The sequence below is a fragment of the Rhinolophus hipposideros genome (assembly GCF_964194185.1).
Source record: "Rhinolophus hipposideros genome assembly, chromosome: 14".
In the NCBI taxonomy this organism is placed as follows: Eukaryota; Metazoa; Chordata; class Mammalia; order Chiroptera; family Rhinolophidae; genus Rhinolophus; species Rhinolophus hipposideros.
In genome coordinates, this window is record NC_138060.1 from 62,616,997 (window position 1) to 62,639,501 (window position 22,505).

General features: G+C 43.3%; 1 protein-coding gene across 5 annotated transcripts in view; it reads left to right on the top strand.

Annotated features, from left to right (window-relative positions):
• The window catches only part of DOCK3 (dedicator of cytokinesis 3), a 297,859-nt gene that overhangs the window by 217,275 nt on the left and 58,079 nt on the right, over positions 1–22,505 (top strand). For 4 of the 5 annotated variants that reach the window (XM_081071637.1, XM_081071636.1, XM_081071634.1 and 1 more), the window contains 6 exons: positions 3,016–3,097; positions 7,354–7,524; positions 10,408–10,600; positions 13,524–13,651; positions 15,995–16,141; positions 18,412–18,510. In XM_081071637.1, coding sequence (XP_080927763.1) covers positions 3,016–3,097; positions 7,354–7,524; positions 10,408–10,600; positions 13,524–13,651; positions 15,995–16,141; positions 18,412–18,510 — 820 coding nt within the window. The remainder of the gene's footprint in view (positions 1–3,015; positions 3,098–7,353; positions 7,525–10,407; positions 10,601–13,523; positions 13,652–15,994; positions 16,142–18,411; positions 18,511–22,505) is intronic. The other variant, XM_081071635.1, reaches the window with a different exon arrangement.

Below are 22,505 nucleotides of genomic sequence, written 5' to 3' on the forward strand. Positions count from 1 at the left end.
TCAGTGTTCATCTTTGCTGTAGCATTCATCAGAATTCCCTTCCTTTAAAAGGCTGAATAATATTCCATTGTATGTCTATACCACATTTTATTTATCGATTCATTCATTCATCTATTGATGAACACTTGGGCTACTTCTACCTTTTAGCTATTGTGAATAATGCTGCTATGAACATGGGTGTAAAATATCTCCTTGAGACTTTGCTTTCAATTCTTTTGGGTATATACCCAGAAATGGAATAGTTGGATCATATGGTAGTTCTTTTTTTAAGTTTTTGAGGAATCACCATGCTGTTTTCCATAGTGGCGGCTCCATTTTACATTCATTCCCACCAACAGTACATCAGTAGTCAAGTATCTCCACGTCCTCTCCAACACTTACTATCTTACTATTTTCTGTTTGGGGTTTGTGTATGTGTGTGTGTGTATTTGGCGATTTTTTTTTTAATGTATATAGTAGCCTTTCTAGAGGTGGTATCTCATTGTGGTTTTAATTTGCATTTCTCTAATGATTAGTGATGTTGAGCATTTCTTTATGTACTTCTTGGCCATTTGTGTGTCTTCTTTGGAGAAAAATCTATTCAAGTCCTTTGCCTATTTTTGAATCAGGTTATTTGGTTGTTGTTGAGCTGTCAGAGTTCTTTATATATTCTGGATATTAACCCCTTGTCAGGTATATGATTTGCAAATATTTTCTCCTATTGCCTTTCACTCTGTTGCTGGTGCCCTTTGTGCACAGAAATTTTCAGTTTTGACGTGGTCCAGTTTATGTATTTTTTAAATTTTGGTTCCTGTGCTTTTGATGTCGTATCCAAGAAATCACAGTTAAATCCAGTGTTAAGATTTTCCCCAGTGTTTTTGCCTAAGTGTTTTATAGTTTTTGCTCTTGTATTTAGGTCTTTGATTCATTTTGATTTACTTTTTGTTTATTGTGGAATATAAGAGTCCAACTTCATTCTTTTCCATGTCGATATCCAGTTTTTCCAATATAATTTGTTGAACAGACTGTTCTTTCCCCCATTGAATGGTCCTGGTACCAGTGTTGGGAATAATTTCACCATACGCAAAGGTATATTTCTGGGCTGCTTTACTCTGTGTATACATCAGTCTTTACATCAGTACCACACTCTAACTTTTGATCACTGTACCTTTGTTGTAAGTTTTGAAATCAGAAAGCGTGAGTTTTCTAACTTTGTTCTTCTTTTTCAAGATTGTTTTGGTTATTTGGGGTCCCTTGAGATTCTATCGGAACTTTAGAATGGTTTTTCTATTTCTGCAAAAAATGCCATTGGGATTTTGATAGAAATTGCATTCAATCTGTAGTTTACATCAGTAAACTTTTTTGGCTAAGTTTATTTCTAAGTATTTTATTCCTTTTTGATGCTTCTGTAAATGGACTGTTTTTTAAATTTCCTTTTTGGATTGCTCATTGTTTGTATATAGAAATGCAACTGGTTTTTGTATATTGATTTTGTATCCTACAACTTTGCTGAATTCATTTATTAGTTTGAAAGTTTAGTTTTGTGGAATCCTTAGGTTTTTCTACATATAAGATTATGTCAGCTGCAAACAAAGATAATTTTACTTCTTCCTTCCCAATATGGATGCCTTTTATTGCTTTTCCTTGCCTAATTGCTCTTCAGTGCTATGGTAAATAGAAGTGACAAAAGTGGGCATTCTTACCTTATTCCTACTCTTAGAGGAAAAGCTTTCAGTTTTTAACTGTTGAGTGTGATTACTAACTGTGGGCTTTCAGCTGACATTTTACACCATAGTTTCTTCCGTAGTTGTCATACTTTTTCTTCTAGGAAATGATGGCAAAACTGCTAACAATAAGTCTTGCTTTTTCCATGAGAAACATGTGAATAGCTGAATAGAGCACTCACAAATAAATGTCAAAGAAATGAAAAGACAGTTGATAAAAGAGATAATATAAATAGTAAACATGGGAAACACAGGTTATATAAAATAATTACAGCAATTTTTTAAAAGTCACCATTTTCTTCTATGGATTTAGTACAGTTTTCAAAAACAAATACAACCCAAGGGTGGTAAGGCTATAGAGTCACTGAAACAGTGACACATTGATTTTACTTTGGAGAGCAGCATTGTGCTATGTGTTTTCCACGTGTCATCTCATTCATCTTCCGATAACTTTGAGATGTAGTATTGTTTCCTCTATATTTTAAACGAAGAGAAAGAGGCATAGAGAGATCAAATAACTGGCCCAAGAATACGAGCAAGAAACTGGTAGGCTCCAGATATGAACCCTGCTGTCTGACTAGGGCCTGGACTCTTGACCTCTGCTCTGTTACCATGTAAACGTGCAGGCCTTCTGACCCTGTACAGTGGGACCTCAGTTTTTGAACATAATCCACGAGTTCTGAAACGTTCAAAAACAGCCGACAGCTAGGCCTCAGGATCTTGCTCTCAGCGGAAGCCATGTGACGTGTTCGACTTCTGAGTTGTGTTTGAAAAACGAAGCATTTACTTCCAGTTACGGCATTCATGAACCAAAATGTTTGTCAATGGAGACGTTTGGAAACTCAGGTACCACTGTAATTCCATTTTACTCAGGTGACTTGGTCCTAAGGAAATCAAATAGATGGGGTGAAGGTCAAGCAAGGAGGGACACAAGGGACTCTACACCTTTATGCAGAGTCTACCATTTACTAGTCATTGTTGTATGTTGTAGAGACAGCAGTTTTAGACAAAACAAAAATATACATACAGACCAGACTTTGGGAAAACTTTCTTGTCATTAAAGAAATGTGTGTCAGGGAGAGTGGTGCAGAGTGATTATAATTACTAATTAAAGTGGAGCAGCTGTTTGTGGACAAGGAGTGTTGTCTGGTCTCAGGTGACCCAAAGATCCCACAGCTATAATGGATGTATCACTCCATTCTTGCTCGTCAGCAGGATATTATTTCCTGTGTGGCTGGTTCACGGCTGCAAACATTTCAGGCTGCATTGCTCGTGGATTAAAGTGGGGTTTCTGGAATTGTTCTCTTCCCAGGGAGCTCATCCGCTGTTTGAAGTGGTACATGGACTGCTCAGCAGAACTGATTCGGCAGGATCACATTCAGGAAGCCATGCGGGTACGTACTGAACTCGCTGTACGCAAATGACCCACCCCTACTGTCCTTTGTGAGTAACCCCAGCGGTGTAGTGTGCGGGACAAGTGTAGACATCCAGTACACTGGCCTGCTTTTGGGAACGCTTTGGACCACATGATTCCCCTTTCCTACCTCGATTTTGCCCCAGAAGATACTTATTCCTGATGATGTTATCTTAAAGCAGGAGGGAGGAATGTACACAGCTCCTGGCCAGCCTCTCCATGTTATGCCGGCAGCATCAGCCTTTGCTTCCACAGGCTAACATTTCATATCTCCTCAGGCAGTGTTGGTGGCATTGATTAGAATTAAGATCTTCTGATACTTTTTCCTTCTTCAGTAGTTACTAAACATTGTTTTTAGTGCTGTGTTAAGTAACAAGAGCTGAGTGGATGCTCGGGAATGCTGAGTGGAGATGTTGAGAAGAAGATAATCTTAAAACCTTGACCTTTAGAGGAACCCAGGGTCCCCCGTGCAACACCCCTGCTAAGATAGGTTCCATGACAAGGCAGCCTTTTACATTGTTGGGCAGCTCCCATTTATACGGGACCATCTTCATTGTGAGTTCACTTCACTTTCTAGTAACTTCTTTGCATGGCTACTGCTTCTACTCTAGAGAACGATCTATGAGAATATTGATCCCTCTTTTGCTCAGTTGTTCTCCGGACAGCTATTAGAAGAAAGCTGTCGTAGCGTCTGGGGACTCATATAAAGCAAGTCCATGCTTTTTTCTTTCCTTGTTCTTGAGTTACTTCTGTTTTGGTTGCTTTTTAACCATGTCTTTCCTGCCCTCTCTAGTTAGCAATAAAAGAAGAATGGCAGCCAAGTAATTCAGCTTTTTCTCTGTCCTCTTTTACTATCACAACATCTATTCTAAGTACCACTGGGCCTGTGATTTTGTTGTTCTTGTCCACATTGTAACAGGTAATACAGATGTTTCCCCAAGCAGCATCAGATTGAAGAGACAAAATAAATCATAGATCCATGTTTTCCTTGCTTCCTCTTTGCATATTTTGTAAAAATATAAAGCCACAAGTCTCATTTCTGTCCTCCTTTATACAGTACATGTCTACAGAGAATCAGCATCTGTCGTGGGTGCTGAGATGCGAAGAGGAGTGAGATGGGCCTCTCCCTTGAAGAACACATGTCCAGTATCCCAGGGGAAGCACACACACAAACACAGGTGTAGAGCAGGTCCTGCGTATGATGTGAGGGAAGGACCTGGGTTCTGTTCTTCTCTGAACACCAGGACTTGTCAGGTGCCCCACATAATATCTGGGGGTGGGGAGTACAAGTGGAGTTACATGCAAAAGATATTATGAGTCCATAAATTAATTAGTTAAGGATACTGGAGAAGGCCTCACAGAAGAAGTTGTTTTCTCTTAAGAATTACTCATTTAGTCATTTATTCAGTCAGTGTTGCTTGATACCTGCCAGGTGTCAGACACTGTATTAGCCCCTGGGGATTCAGCAGGGGCGCAAGTTGCAAAGGCCTTCATAGCACTTCCATTCAAATGGAAAGACAGACAATAAACATATAAAACAGATAAACATACAAGGTTAGTGAAAAAAAGAAAACTTGATGAGTACTATAAAGGAAATAAACCAGGAAATAAGCCAGGGATAGAGTGGCTGGAAAGGAAGGTTTACGTCAGATCAAAATTTTAGGGAAAGCTTCTCTGAGGAGGTGACCTCTGAGCTGAAATCAGTGTTAAGAGCTGGGGACAAGCATTTCAGATGGAGGAAACAGCATGTTTAAAAACCTGGATGGAAAAGAGCTTGTGTTTTCAAGCAACCAAAAAGTGGCTGATGTGACCAAAACAGGCTTTCAAATGTTAGATTGGATGTGGGAGGTGACAGAAAGGAAGAATGAGGCTGATTCCACGGGGTCTGGCTAGTCAGCTGGGTTGATGGCAAGGTCACTTCTGGAAGTGCAGAATTCCTGGAGAAGACCAGGTTTGGGTAGGCAGAAGGAAGCGTTGCATTTGGGGGAGCACCTTCCTGAGGTACTTCGTACTTGTTCTTACCATTTCAAACTTGGTTGAATGCCATCCAACACTACTGCATCTAGTACTATGGCTTTATCAGGCCCTTTCCCGGCTTCATCAAGATTTAGTTTACAAGTCCTCTTGACCAAACTAGTAAATCTCCATCTGACCCTATTGTTCTCCTTCCTCACAGGATGTGTGTGCTCCTGACCAGGCACCTCTCATGCTGGCATCATGTGTGGACCAGGAAACCTCCTCTCTTTTATTACTCTGATTTACTACATCTGGCCATTCTTATCCCATCTTTTTTTTTCACTTTCTGAGTTAGGACCTTTCCAAGAAAGTTCTACCTCTAAAAAAGATGAAAGTAAAAGAGACCTTTATTTTCTTACTTGGTTCTGTTATTTGTTCCCTTGTGAATGACCTGTAGGGGGTGTCCTTGGTGGGTTTGAGGACGGCTTTCAGCAAGGTGTTCCAAAAAGACAGCACAAGTCTCACTGCTGAGCTACCTCAGGTCTTTACCAAGGAACCATGAGGAGGAAAGAGAGGGCACAGTGGCTCTCTTCGATAGAAAGGTTGTAATAACTTTTAGGACCTCTTTTCCTTTCAGGTTCTTAACTTAAGTAGAAACAGAAACAGCAACTCCTTGAGCCATAGCTAAGCGTTCCATTGTCCCCACATAGGGTCAGGAGCACCCTTGAACTTTGAACACATTCTGTAGGAACCATCCCTCACCTTCTACTGCATTCATCCACCCTCCTCTCCTTCTCCAGTTGCATCTGTCAGAGGCGGTCCTGGCCAAGCTGGTGCTGACTGCAAAAATCCAGAGGAATGGGGCAGGGGAAGTCAGCTGCTGATGGATGACTACAAGTGGGCTTGTTTCCATGCTCTCATCCCAGTTTTCACGGGGCCATCTTGAACACCAGCCTCTTGCTCCCCTGTGAGGTGTTTTGTGTTTTAGAACTTAATGGAGGAACTAAGCCCAGGAAGTGCAGGTGATTTGCTGTCTGGTTCTGCCTCTCACTCTGACACTAATGGAGGTTTCAAGCCACTCAATACATCTCTTATGGTAGCTGTTTCAAACTGAAAACACTGGTAATGACGAAAACATTTGCCTTCTAAAAATTAGAATATGTAACGCCGACTTTCCAGGTTCTTCACAGACCAGGCATTAAAAGGACAGTGAACAGAGGCTGTAGCATTTATGGAGATGAGGCCATTTCTACACTGTAACTTCCACACAATCTCCTGGTGCGAGACTCAGAAGACACATTTTTCTAAACTAGCCATTCTCTAGTGCCAACTGAATTTTGTGTGGGACACACACACACACACACACACACACACACAGAGGTTTGCTTTGCCAAACCTTCTGACGTGGATAGATCATGAAAAGTAGCTTTGGAATTGTTTCCTGTTATGTATTTCAAATAACGGAGCTCCATTTGTTTCATCCTTGGATCAGTTTCTCCCCAGTGTCTGCCTTCCTGATGTCTGGGAAATGTGTGGCATTTCTTTGATTAGAAAGCGTAGTCTTGGATCTTGAATCTGGTCTTTCAAAAACGAATTACTCTGCCCATAAGCAGGGGCCACGCTGCAGAGACCCCTTAAAATCAGATTCCGCTCCCAAAACATGTTCTGGGAACTTGGTCTTCTGTGCTGTTTGTGAACTGCTTATGGCAGAGAGCCTGGTCGAGAAGGTGGTTGGAGAGTAGATGTGTCAGGTCCACCAACGGCTATGCAGCCTGGGGCAAGTTTGCCGTAGCCCTGACCCGTGGTGAGAGGCTGCCACTGTCAGGCCCCAACTGCATCTCAGAGGTGCAGACAGTGCCTTAAAGGGCTCTTCCTTTTTGTAATAAATTCAGGAGAGGTTCTTACAGCATTGCCTTTGGCGGTTCTTAGTTCCAGACCTGAAAAAACAAATGCAGAGAAGCTGAATTTTCTTTCGATCATGGATGTTCTTGGATTCAGCTGTTTCCATGACAGTCTGTGGTTCCTCAATTCCAGAATCTCAAAAAACAGTTGTGAAGTAAATTGACAGTTCTCTCGGTAAGAAAACCACTGCTGCTCAGTGACCACTTGGACTTTGAGAAAAGTTTTAAAAAATAAATAAAATGCTTGTCTCCACAGTTGGAATTGTCCCTCACCGGATTTTAGTGTAGAATTTGCTATTACTCTGCCCTTCGTTCCCTGCCATGTTGGTGGCTGGCTATCTTTAACCCCTTTGTGTCCCTTTGTCTCCCACACCTCCAGGCCTTGGAGTACCTTTTCAAGTTCATCGTGCAGTCAAGGATCCTGTACTCACGAGCCACCTGTGGGATGGAAGAGGAGCAGTTCCGGTCCAGCATCCAAGAACTTTTCCAGTCCATCCGGTTTGTGCTCAGTCTGGACAGCAGAAACTCAGAGACACTCCTGTTCACTCAGGTCTGTGAACTGCAGGGACGTTTTGCTGCTAGATTCCTCTCTGTCTTAGCAGGTGGTTTCCTTGTCCTCTGTCTTACAGAGTCAAAGAAGCCTTGACAGGCTCCTGTGTGTTGATTAAGGGTTAATTTACAAGGAAATACCAAATAGAACGAAATGCTGCTTTTCCTTCTAAGCCAGCCAGGCCCCAGCTACCAAATATGAAACAGCCCAATGCCTTCATGGCCGAGAAGAAGCACAGCTGTGTTCTCAGGAGCCCTCCTTAGGCTGCATTTACTTAGCTACCATCTTTCAGTTGTTGGTGAGCATCTTACTTAACAGAGGACCTTCAGAATGTATAGGGAATTTCATCTCCTAGTCACTGTATTCATTTAAAAAACTTTAGTACTTGTCCATTCCAGCAGTTAAGAGTGAAATAGGTTGAAAAACAGCAGAAATCACTGGATAACTTTGGTCAAGAATTAGGATTAGATTATATTAGAAAGGTCAATGTGGGAAGGAAATTTGCTTTCTTATATTAAAAATATCTGGTCAGCTAAGCTATTGGTGGGTGAGCCATGCAGTCTCACCCTAGAAAGGATCAAGGATATTGGCCAAATAACCCCCGTCACAAGGGGGTTATTTTCTCTTATAAGTAAATGTCAGAATTGTATCTAATGAATTGCACTTCTCTGATTTTTTTGAAGCCAGTTATTACATCAAAACTATCAGCAAAGACCAGATAGCCTCTCTCATGTCTTTTCATTCAATTGCTGCCTTTTCATTCAATTGCTGCCAGGACTGTTATGGGTGCAAATGTATGTTTAAATGTCTCATTTAAGATTGGAATAGTCTGCTTTTTTTGTTTTCCACTTGACTCTGTGTTGCCCTGTGATACCAATTACCTTTAGGCCCCTTGGCCCAGAGAATAGGTGAGCAACTGGGAACTAGACTCTATAAAAAGTGGAACTACATCAAGGACGCCAGGTGCCTCTCTAAGAAAGGCTCCTTCTGTGGTCTCCCCTCCTAAGTACCCCAGCCAACTCATCTTCCTCCTCCCTTCTCTCCCCAGCCCATCTGTTCCTGCCAACAGGGACCCAGTACTCCTCCACTCAACCTGCAGAGAAAGGGGGAGTGCAGAGCTAGCTAGCAGAGCAAGGCAGATATGAGAACTCAGCAGTGCCCTGGATTCAGTAGCCCACCCTGCCACATCAGGGTAACGAGCTGAGATCTGGTCTCAACTTAGACCTGACTTGCTTCTTTGGTGCCAGGCTCATGGTTCATGAGTTTCAGAAAGCTCACCAGTTATGTTGTTCAGTCAGACTTTATGTCTCTGATTGATTCTGACCAGTCGGAGATGTCAGGGTGCAAGCATCCTTGTTTCCTGGTGCATAAGAATAGGAAGTCTCATTATACTTCAGAGCCAATCAGCTGCCGCTTATTTTGATTATGAAGTACCTGCTTTCCCCCCTTTATCTCTTTTATCTAGCTGCTTGTGACAATATGTTTTTGTGCTGGTTCTAATTAGAGCAAAATGACTTCCTTGCTATCCCAGGGAGTTATGAATCTTCAGATAGAATTCATGTAGGTCCTGTGCTTGGGCCCGAACAGGGACTGCAGTATGACAGGCCTGTGCATTACTCCCTGTGGCATACATTTTCACGCACTCTAGGTCAGTGTCTGCTGATGAAGCCGTCAAGAAAAACAGCCTCCCTGCCTCTCCCTCAACTTGGGAAGAGTGCATGTCCCCTTCTTATCTCGAGGTGACATTCCATTTCCCTTTGGAAATCTTGGGTTAATAGTGTAAGAGGACTGAGAAGTGGAAAAAGCCTCTTTCCTGCTGCTTCCATTTAGACGACAGAGAAGAATGAGAACCAGCATTTATGGAAGGTCGATTGTGTGCTAGGCACTCTACTGGAAATGAACTTTGTGCACCTGATTTTTTCCTTATACCCACGCCAGGAGATAAATAATAGCATCATCCCACTTTGTAGATGAGAAAACGAAGGATTAGGCAGTAACTCACCCAAGGTTCCATGGCAGATAAGTGGTAAAGCTGGGATTTGAACTCATGTCTAATTCCAAAACTCATTCTCTTTTTCCCATACTACTCTGCCTCTCAAAGCCTCTGTAATTACTATCAGATTGTCCTCAAGAAGTCACCTCATGGGTCTACCAGAGCTGAGATCCTAGAAGAGACATCTCCAAACATACACACTCCCTGGGCCATCTAGGTCACTGAACTCTATGCCACCATCACTGAAAGTCCTCAAGAGTTCATGGCTAAATCTACACATTCTCCATCCTTTGGATTTACACTTGAGACGGCCAGGCATCGCATGTAAAAGAAATAATTTACAGAGTCTTCAGATTTCATGGTTTCAAATAAATGTCTCTGTCCTGAGCAAATGGTCCAGCTCTCAGCTGCATCGCTGGCTGCAGGGCTCTGAGCAGATTTCAGCTAATGCTGCTTGGAGCTGCTCAGCTCTCTCTGCCATACTTTCTTTGAGAAACTCCTGGTTTGAGTTTGGCCCCAAAATTGGAAAGTCAAGAGCTTGATCATAAAGATAGACAAAAAATGTAAATCCATTTTATGAGCAAAAACAACTATGGATATTAAGCCATGTTAAGCTGATTTTATATTCCCTTCTCTTGCCAGCAGATGCCTTGGCAATTTATGAAAGCTTCAAGTGGCCTGGGCCCCAGTCAGTTCTCTTATTTTGATTTCCTTTTTGGTTCTGCCTGCTCCATGTCCCCAGAGTGCTGCAAAGGCCAGGGAGGAGCCCACCCAGGGCACAGGTGCTGCAGTGCCTTCCCAACCTTTCACCACCTTATATCTTTGTCTGAGCATGCAAGATAGACACACACCAAACTCTGAGCTAACCCCAGCTTCACTTGCTTCTGCAGGCTGCACTCCTCAATTCCTTCCCAACCATCTTCGACGAGCTGCTGCAAATGTTCACCGTGCAGGAGGTGGCAGAATTTGTGAGGGGGACCCTGGGGAGCATGCCCAGCACTGTGCACATTGGGCAGTCGATGGATGTGGTGAAGCTGCAGTCCATCGCCAGGACTGTGGACAGCCGCCTCTTTTCTTTCTCAGGTAAATCAAGTTGGGAAGAGAGTCAGGCTGTCCTGACTCTTTTCTAGGGGTTTGCCAGGTGGTGATCAAAGGCAGTTTTATGGACCATCATGCAAGAAGCCAGTGACCCTTAAAATGCAGTTTGGATAAACTTTGTTAGAGAATGCAGCCAAGACCTGGGCCTACTGCCTCACTCAGAAGATAGTCCTGGGGGCACACGTGGAGTGGCCTGCAGAGCAACCTGCAGGCCCACAAGTTGAGCCAGCTGCCAGGAATGGGGCCTTCCACACCCCCAGCAGGGTGAGAGAGCAGAGGAAAAGGAGGGGGAGCAAGAGGAAAGGGTCAAGCCCAAGGGGATAAACAAAGTCAAGGAAATAAAAGAGACCGTGAAGGGGGACCCTCAGGACCCACTGTGCTTTCTTGGTTCCTTGTCTCACCAGTCAAATAGATTGCATTTCCCCTTTGAAGGAGCCTCTAAGGATTAGACAAAGAGATGGACAGGGAGCCTTCCATGTCCCCAAGGAGGTCAGGACAGCTTTAGAAATACCATCAGCAGCCCAGGTAGCCTTTCAGAAAGAACGTTCAGATTCAGACCTGAAACCACATCGAACATGATCAGCTTGAAGCTCAATGGCCAGATATTTAGATCAACATGAGCCTGATCCTTTAAGTGGAATATCGCTATCATAGAATACACTTCTAGGGTACAGGAATAAACAGCAAAACAATTATTAGAATTTTCATAATTAGAATTTTTGGTAGGAAAATTTTTTTCAATATATATTTTTTATTAGTTTCAGGTGCACAAGACAAAGTAATATTTAGACGTTTATCATTTATATCCCTCACACTGTGGACCCTCCTCCCCCCATCCATTATCTCTCTTGACATCGAAAATTTTTTTTTTAAGTTTGATTTTTGAAATATGAGAACGATAATTTCTCAGCCCAGTGCTGCACACATTTGCAATGCTAAATGGATGTTCTCTTTAATTCTGCTAACGTAGGGTATTGTTGATGGTAAAATGGCCACCAATAAAATCCAATAAAATCAGCTTTTCTCTGCCAGTAACAATTTGTGGTAAATAGTTCTTTCTTCACCAGTTCCTGAATTAAAAGTTTCATCAGTGGTTGGGCCACACTGTCACTGAGATCATTGCCCACACTCAGGTTTTGTACACTGCTTTAAAAAGATGCTTTCTGGTGCCCCCCTCTTGAGCCCTGTCTTTGCTTGGGGCCGCTCCAGACCATGTGGAATGTACTTTCTCTTCTAATAATGGCCTTGAGCCATTGCTTTCCTCTTGGGCTCATTTTTACCTCTTTGAAGTGTACTTTTTCTTCTAATAAAACTGCTTTTTCACTACTTAAAAAAAAAAAAGATGCTTTCTGAATCTCTGGGAAGGGGGAGAGCAGACTGCTCTCTCTGACATACTTTATTTTTAATATTTTTGCATGTACTTGCTGCTTCCTATAATCATGTAAGAAAAATTGTTCTTAAACTTTATGTGGTAGTGGAACCATGTAATTGTATTTTGAGATGACAAGCCACCAGCAAACTTCCATTTGCATCTCACTTTCACTGACTGCCCAAATTGCAGCATTGTTCCTGAAGCAGAAGGATTTTTACCAGTGTTGTCATCTAACCAACACTTACATTCTCGGAGCACATTGGTTTGATCTCTTCTTCAGCAGATTCTAGTAGCAAACTACTATTTTGTCTGCAAGAAGCTGTTGGTTGTTACAAATCCTACTATGTTGGTATTTTGGTCTCAAAATATATTATGAACTTCTCTTTCAGCCCAACATCTTTTTCAACATAGAATAGCTGTCAGTCTATCTATTTTATTGGAACATAGTCTAAATATTTGACAAGACAGTCCCAAAATCTCTCGTGTGTCTCGTGTGTCATTGGACTTCAGCTGAAAAAGATTTTCTTTCTGAATTTCATCTGGCACACTTAACTATGGTCAAATGTGAACAATAAATCCAAAGGCCATGGCTTGTTTGTGTTACTGATAATCTGACTGAAGCATGCTGGCCAGGTCTTACAGTACCTGCAGGGCACCAGACACATGCTCACACTTATATTCACTTTGTCTTCTCACCACAGTGTGAGTAAGTGCAAATGAGGCCATTAGCACCTCATTCTACAGTGGTGGAAAATCAAGTCCATAGGAGGAATCAACCTGCCTAAGGTCTGAGAGTTAATAAAGTAGCTGGAACTTGGATTCAACCTTCCTGAATTCAGGGTTCTAAATAGAGTCACCTCCTGATGACAATGCTATTTGGGTAACATTGAGGAGAAAGAAAAGAAGGACTGGCAATATGGGTTAGCTAATTATGAGAGGCTTATGACAAGACAGAAGTCCTGGTTCTGTTATAATCGTTGCTGCAGACACAGCTAACACAGGTAGCATCCCACAAACCTGACGGGAAAGTGAGGCAGTCCTCATGCCTGCCACAAAGTCAGTGCCGGGGTGTGGGTGGGGAGACTCGGAAGTGCCGGGCCACCTAGCCAGGGCATCTTGAAGAGGGACCATTGATAACCCGTATGAAGTGTGCAGGTTCAGTAAATGCAGCTCATAGAACTATGTGTGTCATTTAAATGGAGTTTTCACTGTAAGCTGAGCTTTCCCTGTGGAGTCTAGTCATTAAAAAGATTTCGTTTGGAAGCAGTACCCTAACATTCATCCCCCACAAAATACCGTAGATTCTAAGGCTTGAAATGAGAAAGAGGGAAAGAGAGATGGGAGGGTAATACCGTGGGATGTCTTAGAATGCCCGGGAAGTGGGCTTCTACGCCCGCCAAAGGGAAGGGGCGACCTCCAGCTTGGCTTCAGTCCCAGCCCCATCTGCTTCAGACCAGCCGAGTCCCACAGTGCCACTGGCTCCCAGAGGTCGCCGTTCTCTGAAGGACTTCTTCATCTTTGTGTTTTCTCTCCCAGAATCCCGCCGCGTCCTGCTTCCTGTGGTTCTCCACCACATCCACCTTCACCTGCGGCAGCAGAAAGAGCTGCTCATCTGCTCGGGGATTCTCGGCAGCATCTTCTCCATCGTCAAGACCAGCTCTCTGGTAGTGGCCCCTCACCCACTCCACCCCCTCAGCTCTGTCCCCTCTCGTGTTACTTGAGCCAGAGGCAGAGCCACAAAGATCTCTTTGTACGTTTCTCAGTCAGAGAAGCTTTCATCAGTGACAGGAAGGTGCCCAAGTGAATGGAGGCCTGTGTGTGCCCAGCAGGCTGCGTAACACAACACAGTCTTGCTATTTTTAAAAGTTTCACTGCCTTAAATCCACCCAGAAACGTAGTTGTCTGTAGTACCAGAACGCCCAATCCTGTGCTATGCCCTGTTTCTATGAAAAGGTGTTAATTCTGCGCCCCTGGGAGTGTTCTGAGGCTGCCCGTGCACGAGCACAGAGAGGCAGGCAGACTGAGAGGCAGCTTGCTCATTCAGACTTTTCTGTCAGTTCCCTGGCAGCTTGATTCCGCCCATATGGCGTTCCTATACCATCCAGATGAGGTCAGAATGTAAGAGAGAGAACTGTTGCCCACAAGCACGCTGAGCCTCATGGGATGGTAGAATTGTACTTTAGCGGCGAGGTTTCAGCCCTTAATACTGGTGCCTATTTTCTTTCTTCTTTATATTTTCTTTTAAAAAGAGATCTGTGGTGGAAGGGTAGGAGGGCAGGGAGGAGAAGAAAGACCTGTATCAGGCATGGATAAGGGTAGGAATTTATTTTAATGGGATGTATTTTATATATGTATTTATAATAGAAGAAACGCATATTTCTCCTAGAAAATTTGGAAACTACAGGAAGGTATAAAGAAATAAATTAAAAACAAGAACGAGTTTTTTATTATGCCATCTTATTAAGTTGAGATAGGTTTTTGGAGAATAAAATTTCACTGCATTTAAAATGAAGGCCAGTAGCCAGGTGATAAGAACATACGATGTTAGACTCTCCGTGTGGAGCAGGACAGGTGCCAGCAAGAGAGTATGCTTGGTTTGAGCGGGATACAGGGACCCAATAGGGTGCTCTGGTGTCCAGACTTAAGTACCATCTGGGGATGGGCCCAGCTTGGCAGAGTGACTGTGATGGCTCTAGTGGCCCTATTGTTGACTCTTGGCTCCAGGCAAGGCTTGGCAGCTCCCCGTGCCACCAGGCCTCCGAGAGGCAACATGAGACGCATAAGGTCTCCTAGTAGTAGCCCAAGGTCAGACTTGAGGGAGTGGGCAATTATTGCTGAAAGAAAGAAAAATTGAAGGATGAAAGAAAGGGAAGAGGAGGAATGGGAACAGGTAAAAAAAATCTAAAGGAGACAGCCTAGTTGTATTTGTGTGCTAGAGAGTCGGGGGGTGCAATTAGTTGCTTACAACTAGTCAGAGAGACGTCACAGGTAAGAGTGTTACAATCAGTTCACCAGATGTGACAGACGGCTTTGGCCCCCAGAGCTGTGCACACGTTGTTCATGAGGAATGGGGCACAGTGGACGTGTACTGAATGGGCCGGTAGGGGATGGATGCAATCTAAGCTCCATGAGAGCAGAGGTATTACCTACCCCGTTCACCTCTGTATACTCAGGTTTCCAAACAGTGACTGACACATGATAAATGCTTAATGAATGACGAACTGATGGATGGGTGGACAGATGGACATTTGCCTGGAGAAGGGGCACTAGGCATCTCTTTGTGAGATAATTAAAATTAAGCTACAGGATTTGAGATTGAATGTGAGAGGTCTACGAAAGGGTAGCATAGACTCTTCCGAAAGTCAGAGCCGGGTGGCTGGGAAGTAGCCCTACGTGAGGAGGCGTGCTCCATTGTGTCTGGGAGGCTGTTCGGAAAGGTGCACTGAGACCAGAGTCTTCCAGGTGGACCAGTGAACACCAGCAAGAATGCTGAGGAGCTGGAAGCGGGACGCGGGCAGAGATCGCGATGCCCTCAGGAGGAAGCATCCTCAGAAAGACAGAAACGTGTGTGCATGAGCAGTGGTGAAGGCACTGCCCACACCCAGAGTACGAATACTTCAGCATTTTCTCAGCGTGTTAGTCAGCAGTGTTGTGCTTTCTCCCGACATTTCTAGGGAAGTTCAAGAGAGCCTTTAACTCAGGACCCTCGCTTCTGTCCTGTATATTGAAATTAATGTGTCTGCCTGCAGTTCAGAATTGCGGGTGTCAAGGTGGTGCTGGCTTAGGGGAGGCCCCAGCCACCATAGCAGGGCGTCAGCGGCAGGTTCCTCACCTCCTCTCAGAGCTGTTTCCCCGGGTGCCTTGACACTGCACACTAGTGAGGCTGAGCGCGGTGCTGAGACGCCTGACCGAAGACCACTCGTGACATGGCTGACTTAGTAAGTACTGCCAGCTGCCTATCAGCATGGCCTGGTGCTAATGGTGTGTTCTCTCACTGCTCGCTCCAGGAGGCAGATGTCATGGAGGAGGTAGAAATGATGGTGGAGAGCCTCCTGGACGTGCTCTTGCAGACTCTGCTCACCATCATGAGCAAATCGCACGCTCAGGAGGCGGTAAGAGGGCAGCGGTGCCCGCAGTGCACAGCCGAGATCACTGTTAGTAACTAACATTCAGGTTTGCTTGCTTTTCTAACCTGGGGCTCCTCCACGCCCACCCACGTCACCATCATACTGCCTGTGTCTCAGCCCCCTTTCCTGCATGGTTGTCAGCATGCTGACCCCTTTCTTCTCCCCTCTGACCCCCGCCTCCCCTCTGAAGGCTCTAGAAGTCTAAAAGTCATGCTCCCAGGAATCTACTGAAGGGCAGATTCAGGAAAGCGTCTTGTTCTGTCTTCCTCATACTGTCTTCGTCGGCCTTCACCTTCCAACCAAGTCATTCTCTATGATGTGGGATGCAATAGAGATATAATAAGAAGTAGGACGAGGTCGAAGGTGAGAAACAGACTATTCCTTCTAGGACAGGCTCTCCAAAATGATGTGCATGGCAGAATAATTTTCTAAGAATTTGCTTGAATCTATAGATTAGTTGTTTTCATCCATAGTGTTTGTTTCTCAATGTCTAGAAACATGTGGTGAGGTAGGCGTGCACTGGCATTACGGGACAGGGATTTCGCGTTATCTAGTGAGAAGAGAAACCGACTGGGACAGCGTCTCCAGATGGGCAGCGAGGCAGCCCCCAGCGCCCCCAGTCCTATAGCCAGGCTGGGCTTCTTGGCCCTGATGTTGGAACATGGTAAACAGATTGCGTGGAACCTTCCAGTTGGCAGGTAGAAGATGACAGTGATCTCTCTGAAGAAAACCCTCTGTGGAAGCAAGCCCAGCTCCATCCAGTATGCCAGGGTGAGCAGGGAGCACAGAGAGAGAGCAGGCCTGCCTGCTGGAGCCCTGGTCTTGGAGAGGAGGTTGGCTGTCTTAGGGCTCCTGGGAGGGCACTCTCTCTGCAGGTCAAAACATTAGCATCCTGGCACGTCCTGGCAACCCGTCCTTCTAACCAACCACTACACGACGCGTGCCGTGGGCCAGACCCTGCACCATGCCCTTTACGAATACTAACTCATTTAGCAATACTAATGAAGTGATTCATTTTATATAGATTTAATGAAGATGATGCTTATTAAGCACTTCTTTGTATATTGGATTTTTCCCTTAAATGCTTTGTATACATTAATTCATCTGATCCTCACAACAAATCTATGAATTATGGCTTATTCCCATTTTTCAGATAAAACTGAGGTTCACGTACATGTCTGTATTTTAGATACATGTATGTATAGTACTTTCATGGGTCTAGAAAGGATTTGAGAGACTGAAAAACTTGTCAAATTCTCATGAGTTTCAAAATATTTGAAAATTGTCCAACTGAAGTAGTTTTCCTCCATTCCTTCTGAAGAGGCAGTCTTCTAAGAGAAAGCCATGCCAAAAATTGCTGAGACGGTGGAAGTCTTGGGAGTCCTTAAAGCAGGGTTTTCTTCATGGACCCCAGTTGGAACTTGAAGAAAATTTAAACTCATTTTTTATCCTTAAATTTGTACTTGTCTTAAAGTCCATGGTTCGTCTTCTCATACAGATCAGTTTTGACTCCTCTGCTTCCCAGACCGTTATGTTGATCTACCATGTTTCCCCGAAAATAAGACCTAGTCGGACAGTCAGCTCTAATGTGTCTTTTGAAGCAAAAATTAATATAAGACCTGATCTTATTTTACTGTGATATAAAACCTGGTCCTATATAATATAAGACTAAGTCTTACTTTACTATGAGACCTGGTATAGTACAGTACAGTACAGTACAATACAACCCGGTCTTATATTAATTTTTGCTCCAAAAGACACATTAGAGCTGATTGTCTGGCTAGGTCTTATTTTCGGGGAAACGGTACTATGTTCCATCTGCTTGCTCCAATAACCACTTGTAAGCTCTGGGAGGTCCCCAGGGAGATCCTTGTAGAAGGACACAGCAGGATGGGCAGAGTCCAAATTCTGTCCAGAGAAGGCCAAGCACCGTGACCCAAGTAACCCCTGCAGACTCTATTATGGTACCCTGGCAACAGGCAGTGACAAAGAACTATGTACTTAAAACTTTCCTAGGAAAAGAACTAGAATATCTGTCTTATTTTGCAGTACTTCTTTGTTACAGGTTAAGGTTTTTCAAGTAACCCCAGGCTGCGGAAGTCTTACTAAAACTCCCAAGCCCTCCAGGCTTCCCTTAGAAGAAAAGAAAACTCATTTTCAGGGCCAGTGTTGTCCCCTTCCCTTTCATGATCATTGGGGCCATCTCAGACCCTTCCTTCTGTCCTTGCCCTCTGTGGATTGGGGGGACACAGCCCTGGTGATTGTCTGTGCTAAATGTGTTTTGGGTTTGTCCCCAGGGTGAGTACGTGTCCTGCCTTCTCTCGCTGCTTCGCCAGATGTGTGACACCCATTACCAGCATCTCCTGGACAACTTCCAGAGCAAAGATGAACTCAAGGTAGGCAGCCAAACGCTGACCTGTCACCCAGGAAAGGAAGCATGTGGCTAAGACCACCCAGGGGCTTTCCCCCGGCCAGGGGGTGAGTGGAAGTGACCAAAGATACCAATGGTGTAGGATTTCATCAGCCCTGCTTTATAGCTGACCGAATGGCTTCCAGAAGCTGACAGCCAACAGTGTTCCCATATAGCCAGGCCCCAGTAACACTGGCAGGTTTTCCCTGATTGGTAGCCTGCCTGTGACCATGTACCTCTATGAGAAGCTACTCTGGGCCACACTGGGTGTTAGGAAACCAGGACTCCTCCCTCCCTTATGAATTCAGTAGTCGCCTCATATTTTGCCCTTGCAAATCAAGCTTCACTGTTTAATAACTATAATAATGGTGACAACTTTTCTTCATTAAAATGTTTTTCTGGAAGATACCTGTAGAGAGCAAAAGTAAGTACTGCCCATAGGCTGCCAGACTCTGGATCTAGAGCATTAAAGGGCAGATAGTCAGAGAAATGGGCCCATAATGCAGATGACCGGAGAATATTCCCAAGTTCCACAAGGTGTCAGCTGCTGACAGACTCCGGGGCTTGTGTCTTTGCAGTCAAACGTACTGCCCAGTTCACCGCTGGATAAAGGAGTTATTGTAGACCTAGCTCTGGGCTCTGCCTCCATACAGAGCCGTCACTTGCATTCCATAGTAATGCATCACACTGTTTTCCATTTCTGTGATCTTTATTAATCATACTGTATCAGTTCGTAAGTACCAGTTGTCACTTTCTGGTGTCTGATCCTACCTGCCTTTCCACAGACATGGGTCTCTGCAAACTGTTGTCATTAACTCAGTATAGTGAGGTCGGCCTGTCTTCTCAGAGAGATGGACTTGACAACCCTTGAAGCAAACCAAAAGTTAGCCAGAGCCCAAAGCTCACATCCAGGTCAAGCAGTGTTTGAGCTGGGGTGTGGAGCCTGAAAGTCCAGTCTTGGCTGTTTTAGACCATTTTCGTGTGTCGTGTGTGTGTGTGTGTGTGTGTGTGTGTGTGTGTGTGTGTGTGTGTGTGTTGTACTAACTGACTCTCAGTCAGAAGCTCAGGCTAGCATTGTTCTCTTGCTTTTTAATTAAATGGTTATTTTTATCATAGCAATATGTATACATAATTGTAAAAGCCAAAGCATATGAGAAAGCTTACAACATAGAGCAGTGGTTCCTTTTGCTCAACCTGGCGCATGTCCAGTGTCCCGTCCCTACTCCCCAAAGGCAGCCACTTAGAACTCGCTTGTTGTTAAGTAGCTTCTGCTGCCATTTTTAAATTCATAATTGTTATCTGTTATATTCTTCTCATAGCAAAGGAGGCTGAGTCTCCTGAATGATTCCTCTCTCACACATACATGTCTTTCCTCTCATTCCTCCAACGTAATTTGCATACATTTTTGTTTAATGTGGTATCCACTCTTCTTCATTACAGTTAGGCGAGTACTGTGGTAAGCCAAGAGCTGTACTGTCATACTTCCTTTCTTGTAAAACTTTTTGTTTTTCCTGGTATTAACTGCCTCTTTTGTTATTTGCTTGGTTTGGTTTTCTTTTGGTTTTCACATCTGGCTAGGATTTCCTCCTTTTTCATCTCTGTAATAGACCTCTTCTCCCAACTTTCCTCATGGTATCTGTCAGATACTGTCAGTTCTTTTTTTTTTCTTTTTCCTGGAGACTTGCCCTGTTTTTATTTATTTAAGTCTCCTTCATGTTAGAGCTTCCCTCCTCTATGTAGAGACTCTTGGACATCAGTTTGGGTCTAAAAGCGAAGTCCTTTGGGGGTGATTAGAAACTCTGTGTGTACAGGGCTTGTCTCCAGCAGGCTTCCCTGTAGACGACTGAAGATAGTCTGGCCATTTGGTCTGAGCGTGCTCTAACTCCTGTGTCTGTTAGCCTGTTTCCTCAGAGAAGAATCCTTTACCCCTCCTACGGATGGAGGAGCCTGCCAATATTTGGGGAAGCAAATAGGAAAAGGAGGCTGGGAGTCTTCAGTTCGGCAGGTAAACGTTCCATCAGTGCCTGTTTTCATTTTGGCACCTCAGCCCTCAACTGTTCCTGTATCCTTGAGTACAGATCCTCAGTGATCAACTACTCCAGAGACCGGCCCTCAGCCTTCTGCCGGTGGGGAAAGGCTGGGAACCTAGCACCGTGAGACGGCAGAAACGATCTTGGAAAGACTGTAAGCCTGTCCTCCTGTTTTTAGCCCTCATACCCCAGTCCCACTGAACTGCCTGGTGAGGCCTCCCATTTCACAGATTCTTGCTTTCTGTTGCTGTCACCTCCAAAGGCTCTTGGCTGTCAGCTTCCTCCAGTATACTAAATCAGTTACCATGAAAGCTTTCAAAATTTGTTGACCTCTTTTATATTCTCTCCTGTTTTCTTTGTCTCTGTGAACATATGTATTTCTGTTGTTTGACTCTCATTTCAGAGAATTTGAGGAGAAACAGAGATGAGGGAACATGTTTAGTCCACCACTTTGAATATGGAGTTCTGCACATGTGTTCTTTTTTTATGACAGCATTATCGAGATATAATTTGCATACCATAGAATTCACACTTTTAAACTACAATTCAGTGTCTCTGATTATATCCCTCTTAAAAGACTTACAAATAATGTGATGAAGTTAATAATTTAAAACTTCCCACAAAGAAAAGCCCAAGACCAGATGGCTTAATTAGTGAACTCTACCAAAATTTTAAAGAAATATTAATACCAATTATTCACAAACACTTCCAAAAAATAAAAGAGAAAGAACACTTCCCAAATCACTTTATAAGGTCAGTTTTACCCTGAAACGAAAACCAAAGACATCACAAGAAAAGCAAACTATAGACGGATACCCTTTATGAACATGAAGGCAAAAATCCAGAGCAAAATACTAGCAAACTGAATCCAACAACATATTAAAAGAATTATACACCATGATCAAGCGGGGTTTATCCCAGAAATACAAGGTTGGCTTAACATATGACAATCAATCCATGTAATGCACTATTAAATGGAATAAAGGACAAAACCATGATCATCTTATGGATGTAAAAACATTTTTTTTTAAATCCACAAATTTTTCATGATGAAATCATGCAACAAACTACAAATAGAAGGGAACCTCTTTAAGCTGATAAAGGGCATCTATGAAAAACCCACAGGTAACATCATACTTAACAAAAAACTGAATGCTGTCCTGTTAAGATCAGGAACAAGAGAAACATGCCTACTCCAACCAATTATATTTTTTATACTGGAGGATCTACCTGGGGCAATTAGGCATAAGACAGAAATAAAAGACATGCATATTAGTAAGGAAGAAGTAAAACTATATCCTCAAATGACATTTTATATACAGCAAATCCTAAGGCATCAATGGAAACACTATCAGAAATAATAAACAAGTTTGGAAAGGTTGCAGGATACATGACCAATATACAAAAATCAATTATATTTCTTTTCACTAACAAGTACAATCCAAAAATGAAATTAAGACAATAGTTTCATTTACAATAGCATCAAAATAAATTAAGTAATTAAGAAAAAAATCAAAGAAGACCTAAACAAATGGAAAGGCACCCCGTGTTCATGGATTGGAGCACTTAATATTGTTAAGATGACAGTATTTCACAAAGTGATCTACAGTTTTGATACAAGACTTCTCAGGGTTCCAGCTGCCTTTGTGCAGACATTGACAATCTGCTTCATAATTCATAGGGAAATGTAAGGGGCTCAGAATAGCCAGACAGTCTTGAAAAGGAAAACAAAACTAGAAGGTTCACACTTCCCAGTTTCAAAACTTACAACAAAATAACAGTAGTCAAGATTGGCACTAGCATAAAGATAGATTTATAGATCAATAGAATTGGATTGAGAATCCAAAAATAAACTATATATCTATCTATGGTCAATTGATATAGATATATATATCTATGGTCAATTGATATATGTCTATATATATGATATATAGATATATATATATAGTCA